The sequence below is a fragment of the Oratosquilla oratoria genome, chromosome 43 (assembly GCF_046742065.1).
Source record: "Oratosquilla oratoria isolate Oo_2021 chromosome 43, ASM4674206v1, whole genome shotgun sequence".
NCBI lineage: Eukaryota > Metazoa > Arthropoda > Malacostraca > Stomatopoda > Squillidae > Oratosquilla > Oratosquilla oratoria.
Window position 1 is genome coordinate 15,915,296 of NC_134819.1, and position 10,479 is coordinate 15,925,774.

At 39.9% G+C, this 10,479-nt stretch overlaps 1 protein-coding gene across 1 annotated transcript in view; it reads right to left on the reverse strand.

Annotated features, from left to right (window-relative positions):
* LOC143021995 (mRNA-capping enzyme-like) overlaps nt 1-10,058 on the reverse strand; it is a 196,646-nt gene extending 186,588 nt beyond the window's left edge. The window contains 3 exon segments of the mRNA XM_076179926.1: nt 6,906-6,966; nt 6,968-7,099; nt 10,029-10,058. Of these exon segments, the coding sequence (XP_076036041.1) occupies nt 6,906-6,966; nt 6,968-7,099; nt 10,029-10,058 (223 nt within the window).
* Nucleotides 10,059-10,479: the final 421 nt, after the last annotated feature.

Sequence of the window (10,479 nt, forward strand, 5' to 3'; positions counted from 1 at the left end):
CTAAAGAAAGTAAGAACGGAGGAGGATTGCAACTCATCACAACAAAACTTGGACAAGATCTGGAAATGGACTCAAAAGTGGGAAGTGAAATTCATTATCAAGAACTGTAGTATAATGAAATTTGGAAAAAGTACAAACAGAATATTGAGAGATTATAAAATTGGTGAAGAAGAGGTCAAAAAAGTAAACTCTGAAAAAGACCTTGGAGTGATGATCAGCAAAGACAAGACACCGGACAAACATATTAATAAAATGGTCGGAGAAACCTACAATTTATTGAGGTCAATAAAATTGGCATTTGTCTATTTGGATGAGGAAATGATTAAAAAAAAAAATTAACTACAGTGATACAAAAACTTGAGTACGCAGCAACACTATGGACACCCAGTACCAAAAAGAATATAAAAAAATTAGAAAGAATACAAAGAGCAACAACAAAACTGGCACCAACTCTTTCCAAAATGACATATGAACAAAGACTGTCCAAATTAGAATTACCAACTCTGGAACAAAGGGAATGAGGAGACCTACTATCTATAGAATTATGAAAGGAATGGAAATCTTAGATATGAATGATTTATTGAAATGGGACAATGGAAAAAGAAGAGTACACAAAAAGAAACTAAAAAATATATAATTACAGAGGAGATCTGGAGGGAAAAAAAAAAAAAAAAAAAAAAAACAGTGATAGATACCTGGAACAAATTATACAAAGAAACAGTGTGTGCAAACACTATTTCAGATTTTAAGAAAAAACTTGATGCTGAAGGATACAAAAACGGGTCACCATGAGCATAGCTCCCCTTCCTGTATAATACAACTAGGTAAATACACACGTCAGACAGACAGTGAAGATTGGAACTCCAGAAAAAAATGCAATTTTCATGGATTGCTGTGCCAAGGAAGTACCTGTGTTGTATTAGTAGGTAAGGGGAAAGCTTGTGGTGTAGTGGGCAGGTGAAGAAAACGGAGAAGGGGAGGAATTATTGAGAAAAATGGAAGAAAATAAGGAAGTGGAGGAATGGGTCTTGGATGTCAGAAGGGGTGAAACAAAAGGTGTGCAGATGACACAGACGAGGTCGAACAAGTGAGCAGAGGTATTAAAAGTAGGAATATAGATAATAGCAGCTCAATGGAAAGAGGAGATAATTACTTTTATGGATTTAATGAGGGAGGAGATGACCTCTCCCGACTAGTAAGTCTAGAGGAGAAACTAACAAAAATGAACGAAGCATGGGAGGTTAGGTTTAGCAAACTTGCCCTAGTTACACAGGAAGAACTAAGGAAGGAGAATCAAAATCTAAAGAAATAGAGGAATTAAAAAGACAATTAAGAGAAGTAAAGGATGAGAATGAGGAATTAAAGAGGAATAATAAAGAGAATAAAGAGTCCATAGCAAAAGGGGTAAAGGGCTGGAAAAAAAGTCCAAGAGAATAACAAAATTGAGTTTTAGAGATATAATGAAACAACAGATGAAAGAACTAAGGACACACTTATTAAAGTTATGAGAGAGAAGGGGATTATTGTAAGAGACTTAGCAGATAAAAAGAAATGTATAATTATATTAGGAATGGAAGAGAAGCATAATCCAAATAGGACTATAAGAGTAAAGGAGAACAAGAAATAGGGAAAGAAACTGATGAAATATAGAGGCAAAACCAGACCAATTAAGTTTAAATTCAGGTCACAAAGGACAGCAGAGAATGTCTTATTAAAAACAGGAAAACTAGCAGAAAGTGATCAGAATAAACATGTATAGCTAAAGAGATAAAGAGGAGAGGAAGGGAAAACAAAAAGAATCGAAGCTAAGAAAAAAAAAAAAAACGAGACCAACAGAGTCAAAGAGAAATTCTTTTGGATAGTGGATATGAAAGTGAGGAAATGGTTCATAGCAGAGAAAAACGGAAGGGAAACAGAAAACAGGATGGAGGTAACAGAAAATTAACAAGTGTCTTTCACAAATATAGATGGCTTAATAACAGGCCTGAATGAATTCAATGATTACCTGAAGGTAAAAGAACCTGACATAATGGGAATTGTAGAGGCAAAATTGAAAGGTCCATTACCACCCAACAATGTGAGACATGGCGCATATAATTATTGGATTAGAAACAGAGAAGTAAAACAAGGGGGTGGCATTATGTTCCTAAGGATATAAATGTGAGGAATTTTACATATGGAAAGAATAGTGCAGATGATTATGATGGAAATAGAGTTCAGGGACAAGAAGAGCAGGAAGTTTATGGCAAATTATGTGCCTCCTAAAACGGCTTTTGTGGGAAGAGAGAGAACACAAAAATATGTTAGAAGACACAAGGATAACACTAAATAAGACAATGGATGATGGAGGAAGAAGAGTTAAAATGGGTGACTTTAATTGTAAAGAAATCTGCTGGGAAGAAATGGCAGTGAAAGGGGGAGACAACATATAGGGAAATTTACTACTTGATATGATTATAGAACATACAATGACACAATGGATACAAGAGAATACCAGGTATAAAAATGAGGAAGGACCAAAGAGACTGGACCTAATAATCACATTAGAACCTGAAATAGTGGACAAGATTTAATATAAGACACCATTAAGTAAAAGTGACCACATATTAGTTGAACTGTAACTAAAGGAGGAAAATACATGGAAAAAATATAGAAAGGGAAGATTGATGTATGGAAAAACAAATTTTGATAAAATAAGATTTTTTTCAAAAAGCAGACTGGGAAAGGATACACAAGGAGGAAACAACAGTTAGAAGAGAAATGGGAAATTTTGACAAAAATTTATAAGGAGTGGAAAAGTATCCTCGAAGACAAAAACAAGAAAAGGATATTGCAGGATCGTAACCGCATATAATGAATAGAATTAGGAAACATTAACGATAAGTACCAATTACTTACGGTAGGCACAGGTCCCATAGAAGAGGTAGGGGCCGGTAGGAGCAATCGCGGAAGCAGTTACGCAAAGTTGTAAGGCTGTTTAGGTCGTAATCGTTCAACAATGTCTTACGTACCTGTCTCCGGATTGTCTTACCGACGTCTTATGTGTCAACGTGTAAGTAGTTAAGTACAAGTTATTTTAGTAGGCGATATACTGCTATCCAACTGGAGTGCTCCTAGCAACTGACTACTCTGCTTGACTGGCTGATCCGTTCTGCTGGTGACTTCAACGCCAAGTCATCGGCCTGGTATGTCGACAACCCTGACACAGAGGGCTTGATATACAGTCTCAGTTTGACTCATTGACTATCATGAACAACACACATAATCTACACTCCCTCCTCTCCTGATATCACCTTTTGCTCCACCTGCCTAACCCCAACAACATCTTGGAGAGTGGTCGGAACCCTTGGTTCTGACCACCTTCCAATCATCATCACCACCAAAACAAGAATACACCAATTACAAGAGAGCTAACTGGGAAGTTTTTACTGAAGAGACAGAACAACATTTTGAAACACTTAACAGTACAACCAATCACAAACATAAACTATGCTGTTCAGACAAGAGATACATCCCTAGAGGCAACAGAAAATCACACAACCCCAACTTCACACCAGAAATCCAAGGCCTCATTAGACAATGAGACACGCTTAAACACAATACCCCCACACCTATCCCTCAAAACATAGCAGACCAAATACAAACACTAAACACTGTGATTGCCAATAAAATACACGAACAAAAAACACAAAATTGGCAAAACTTTATCAATACACTTGATCACAGAACAAAAACCAGCAAATTGTACAAAACACTCAACAGCATTACACTATCCAACAGTAACACGACACGCTCTCACGCAGCAATAATCACAACAACAGACAATCTACCCTCAAATAGACAACAAGCAAACACACTCATAAATCATTTTGCACAGACAAGCCATCTCGCTTCTCACCATGACGACCGACGCACTATTTGACATAAGAAAGACTTTCCCACAGACTCAGACTATACACCCTTCATAGACAGTCAGACAAAACACATAATACATAATCTCAAGCACTCATCTGCCTGTGGCCCTGATAACATAAGTAACATCTACCTAAAACACATTGGACCACAAGGTATACATGCACTCACAAACATTGCAAACTACAGCTATTCACACAACACTATACCCGACATCTGGAAGCATGGTAAAATAATCACCATTCCAAAACCGAACAAAGACCCAACAATCCCAACATCGCACCGTCCAATCACACTTCTCTGCATCCCCTCTAAAGTCATTGAACGCCTAATACTTAAACTTGTCACACCACATACTCCCCTTGCTGACTCACAACATGGTTTTAGGCCACTACACTCCACAAACACTCTTCTGATAAACCTCACAGAAAGAATTTTAGATGGCATCAATTCAGATAGGTCCCACCACAGAACACTTCTTATAACATTAGACATTAGTAAAGCTTTTGATGCTATCCCCCGCCACAACCTAACAAATAAAATATATAACACAGACATGCACAATAACACCAAAAGATGGCTGGCCAATTATCTGGCAGGTAGGAATGCTTATGTGTCATATAATGGCCAATCATCGCACATCAGAAACATTAAGAATGGAGTACCATAGGGCTCTGTTCTATCCCCCACACTCTTTAATCTATACATGCATGACTTACCCACACCAGACAACTCAGAAATACAAATCTCTTCCTACGCAGACGACATAACAATCACATGCACACATCGTAACACAGACAAAGCTGCAGAAATAATCCAGCCATACCTTGATACACTCAACACATGGTTCATCACAAACAGACTCAAAATAGCTCCAACCAAATCTACAGCAACACTTCTCACCAACTGGACAAAAGAACACAAATACATACCTCATCTCTACATCAACAACACTCTAATACCACACACAAACGTCTTGGTGTAACATACGATACATCCATGTCTTTCAAACAACACATCACAAACATAAAAAACAAATGCACACCTAGACTTAACGCACTTAAGTCAATCACTGGAACAACATTTGGACAAAACAAAGAAACTAATACAACAATATACAAACAATGCATATGCTCAGCGATGAATTATGCAAATCCTGCATGGGCTCCTAATCTCAGTGTACACACCACAACCCCCTACAGATACAAAACAAAGCCCTAAAGACAATTACAGGCTGCACAAATACAACACCTACAGACCATTTACACCATGAAACAAAAGTCCTCAAAGTCAAGGATCACCTTGACATGAGAGGCACACAAACACTTGCCACAGCCTCCACAAACACAGCACACCCACTACACTACATAACAGAACACCCACACATGCCAAGAAACATCAAAACAACATCCACACACCTTTATCACACACAAATACTCTCTTCTCTTCCTCCACAACCACCAAATACCAGCCTCCAGAAACATATTCATAATCATATCACTCACCACTCTATTAACACACTGAAAGACAACACATTGCTGCATGCCAGACCCCCTGATATCCACCCTTCTGAATCCTCTCTCCCACGAAAGGACAAAGTCCACCAGGCCAGACTGCGGTGCGGCTAGCACCCAATCCTTCTAAGCTACCAGAAGAGGTGGATGACCGCATTGTGAACAGCTGCCTAGGATATAATACTTCACCCCCATACCATACAACACATAATGGAAGACTGCATTATACACAATCATGCACGCAAACAACACAACATACACTCTATAAAGGATTTGTGGGAAAACCCAGTTTTGGCTGTGGCATTCCTTGGGGAGACGGGACTGCTCGGACAGACAGTCTAGGGAATGACGACAACAACAACTCTTTTTCCACCCATGCTCTCTGACTCACATATTTTTTTACTCTATCCATCCATCCCAAGTCTTTGCTCCATACATTCGCAATCACTCCTTCATAAGACCTACTATTTGAGTTCATCCCCAGATACCCACTTCTCATAACACTTTTCAATCACCCTTGACATTTGGTTTTCTTTACTCAATAGTTCACTTATACCTCCACTCCTTCATTCACTTTCACTTGTGACCCCAAATACTTAGAATTCTCTACTTCTCCAGCCTCTAACCTAAAAATTCACAATACAATCCACTATCATCACACTTTATACCATCACCTTTTGCTCACATTCACTTTTAGGTTAACTCCTCTCATATATCCTTTCAGTCTCAACCACCAGCTGCTTCAGTCTATCCTCAGACTCAGCCAATGTCATCCACAAACAATAACTGGCTTTCCTCTCATTTCCCTTCACTCTCACCCACCAACTCCAAACACCTGTTCGGCATTCACACATTTATTTTTCCTTACCAATCAAGGCAACATAACCCTGGTGCAACCTCACTTTCACTTCAGACCATTCACACTCCATTCCTGACCCAAACACAAACTCTAAAAATGTATATATATATATAAATTTTTTTTTACTATTTTTAAGACTTCCACCTGTCCCATATATCTACAAATACATTCCAGAATGCCTCTACCTCAATTCTGTCATATTCCTTGAAATCCATGAAAGCCCAAAGACAAGTCCTTAGGCCCTCCCATGGATCTCTCTAGGAAAAAAAATTGGACTGATGTCTGCAAGGTATTAGTGTGGGACTGCTTGTCACTAGATAAAAATAGGATTAGAAAGGAAGCAGTCACTGGTTGTCAGTGTGCCATATGTGAAAAGGTGGAAGAATTTACAGTTGAAGCTGCTAGAAAGATATTTTGGACCCAGTCTGGAGACTGTCAGCTCTTGGGGGCTGCACCTCCAGATAGTGGTGAGGGAGTTCAATGGGTTTTGAAAATAGGTAGCAGGAGGAGGATTCTGCCGTCCATCTTGCAGAACCACCACAAGCAGGTACCCCTTACAGGTCCCAGAATTGAAAACATTAGCCAAAAGAAATACATGCAAGTACAACCATATTCCTCACCAACTATCTCTAAGGGGTTTTTCCGGATGAACTTATCACATATGTCTACGAAAGTGTTGACTTGATTCTACAGAGGGGCATTCTCCATGGCCTCGACAGTGAAGCTTAACATAGCGTGTGTCTTCTTGTTCAACCTCTGAACGATCATAGAAACGACTGGTATTTGTCAAGTCTATCCAAAGACCAATTTTGACCTGTAAATGAAGAAACTATTTTTAGCAAGTCCTATATGATAAACTGATTAAATGAAAAAGAAAACGAGCATGAGTACCAGAAGCTGAGAGAAGTGTGCAAGGTGGTGAAAGATGGAGTAGAGGTAGGAGTGGAAGAGGATTGGGGATATTTTCAAGGAGAGATTGATAGGTGGGCAAAGATGGTATGTGGAACGAGGAGGATGGGAAGCAATAGAAAGAAAGGTATTGAGTGGTAGAATGACGAAGTGAAGAAGGTAGCAAAAGAGAAGAAGCAAATGTTCAGGGACGGGTTGCAAAGTAGGACAAGAAAACCACATGAGAAGTATGTATGTATATATATATAAAGGAGAGCAGATGTAAAATAGGGGAGGAGTATGGCAAATTTTTGAAAGTAATAAAAAGATGTTTTGGAAGGAAGTTAAGAGAGGAAGGGGAGGTGAGTCAACTATAGAAGAAAAGGTAAAATGCACGGATTAACAGATGTTAACAGAAGAGGAGGCAGCAAGGGGGAGATGGGCAGAGTATTTTTGAGTGTTATTAAACGTGGAGGATACGGCGGGATTGGTGGTTGCAGTGGAATAAATATAATAAATAGATAATAATAATAAGACTAAACACATAAATGATGATCATGGGAGAGGAAAATGGAGGAAGAAATAAGAAATATAAGGTGTAAGTAGTCTTGAAAATTATGAGAGCAGGTCAGGCACTCGGGTTTGATGGGTGTCATGTGGAGTATCTGAAGAAGGGAGGTACAGTAATAGTGAGGTTATTGTGTATCAAAGGGATGGTAGAGTGCCAAAGGACTGGGGTAATGCCTGTATAGTTCTGTTTACATACATACATATATTAAAGCGCTTTCCCCCCCAAAAAATAATACGGCATAGAAAACCACTCCACACCCCACCTCCATCCCCCTAACATACTCCACTCCCCTCTACCCTCTTCCCTCCTTCTTATCTTGCCACCTCCTGGATGACAAGATCATCCCTGCATCTTGTCAACTGCCCTGGGTCAGAAGGCAGTGTTTGCGCAAGGAACACAAAACATCCACAGCAAGGCTTGCTTCATTAAATTGGGTGACCCCTCCCCATGCAGGAAAGGAGAAAATGGGAGAGAAATCCCTTAGGGCTGCATAATTCTATTTCTCATACAAACTCCCTTACTCCCCATCGCATTCCCCCACCCACATCCCCCTCCATGCAAATCAACAGCATCATCCATACACAATACTTCTCCATTCACCCCTATCTTTCTGTCTTATCCCATCCTTACCTTCAACAGACATTCTCCTCTTTTCCCAATGCCCCCTGTTACTCCATCCATCCATCTCACATCCCTAGGTTGCGCCCCTCATGTTACACTCCTTCCATCTTCTGCCTTCCACACCTCTTTTACTAGTCTTTCTTCACATTCATATCTTTTCATGGGGGGAGGTTTGTGTCCAAACAAATCCCAATACTCCTTCTCATCAACCCTATCTCCCAACGTCCCCTTATCAATCCCATATCTCCTCCTCACCTCACTCTTTTTTTCACTCTATCCAGACCTATCTTACTTCTAAGGCATTTCATCTTAAACACATTTCAAATTCCTTCTCTCTTCCTTTCTTATGTTCCATGTTTCCTGGCCCCTATACAGTTGCTTGTTGGTACAATCACCTCTTTCATTACAATTCTCCTCTTAGCATCCATTCCCAGATTTCTCTCAAATCGACATTCTAGCCTCTCATCCACAACTCCTCCATTTCCCTGCCACATTCGCAACCAAGTATCTAAAACTATCCACTTCCCTCCAGTCTCTCTTCCTTAATACTTCACTTCCAATCTGCTGCCGAGACTTTCTCCCCTTGTACATCTCATCACCTTACTTTTACCCACATTTATCTTCAGCTTCCTTCTTTTGCACAACTCTTCCCAAACTCTGTCAATAACTGTCCTCAATCCCTCGTTCTGATCCTGCTACAAGTGCAGTGTCGTCAGCAAACAACAAACTGACCTACTACCTTTGGATTCACCTCTTACACCACCCCATCCATGTATAAATTGTAACAGCCAGGGTGACATTGAACACATCACCACCAATGCTATAACCTCAAACCACTCACTCTCTTCCCCATTTCTAATTCCTTAAAACAAGCTCTACTTAACTCTCGTAAAAATAAAACTTCTTGATTGCTTTTAACAGTTTTCCTCCTATCCCCTTAATATCTGCAATGCCTCCCAACATTGCCTTTCCGTCTACCATGTCAGCCTGTGTTTTCCAGATCCATATAAAGCCCAAAAAACATTCTTTACCTTTTCCTTTAGCTTTTTTTGAATATCTGCCTTGCCTACAAAAATCTGATCTACCACTGTTTTCCCCTTTTCCCCACCAATTACTCCCGCTGTTCCTCTCCTATTCCTTCTCAAATCAAGACCTTACCCGTAAGCCTTCCCCAACTACACTTAGCAAGCTAATCCCTCTGAAACTATTACATTCACACTTGTCCCCTTTTCCCTCGTAAAGTGGAACTATTCCAGGCACTCCTCCAGTCCCCTGGCATTTTATCCATCTCTTAAACAAACATTAAATAAACCTCACCAGCCAGTTCACCCATCACTGTACCCTCCTTTTTTTCAGGACATTCTGCAAGGGCACATCCATTCCAGATGAGGTGCCTTACTGCTCTCATCATCTTAACCAGCTGCCTTCACATTTTTCCTTTAATTCTCCGTCCATTTTTATCAGCTCCCCCATGGTCAATTTTCTTAGTGCTTCCCACTGCAACTACCTTTCCCTCCCTATCCTCCTTCACATTTAGCAAACTCCCTAAAATACTCTGCCCACCCTTCCTCTCACTGCCTTCTCTTCCCATTATCAATCTATCTTCCTCTCTTAATTTTCTTTCTTCAATTTTTTTTTCATTACTTTCAAAATTTTGTCATACTCTTATCCCCATTTCACATTCTGCTCTCATCTTCTGCCTCCTTCATTCTTATGCTTTACTTCTCTTGTCCTTTACTTTTGTAACCCCTCATAATATTCCTCATCCTAATCTTGTAGCCAATCTATGAAAGCCTGCTTCTTCTATTCAAAACACACTCTTTTTCTTTGCTTCCTCAATCCCCCGCCATTCACTACCCTTCCTTCTATTTTCCTCCTGTCCCTCCTTGTTTTCCACCACACCATCTCTGCACCACCTTATGAGTCCCTCCTTGAACCATCCCCATTCCTCCTCCACTCCTAGTTCTACTCTATCCTTCACTCCCCTCCCACTCCTCTCTCGGCTTCTTCTTATACTCCTTTTCCTCTTCTTTCTCATTTAAGCAGTTCTGTTTTAAACAATGGAAAAGGGGACAAATGGGAGTGTAGTTAGTTTCAGTGGTGATAAAGTGTTG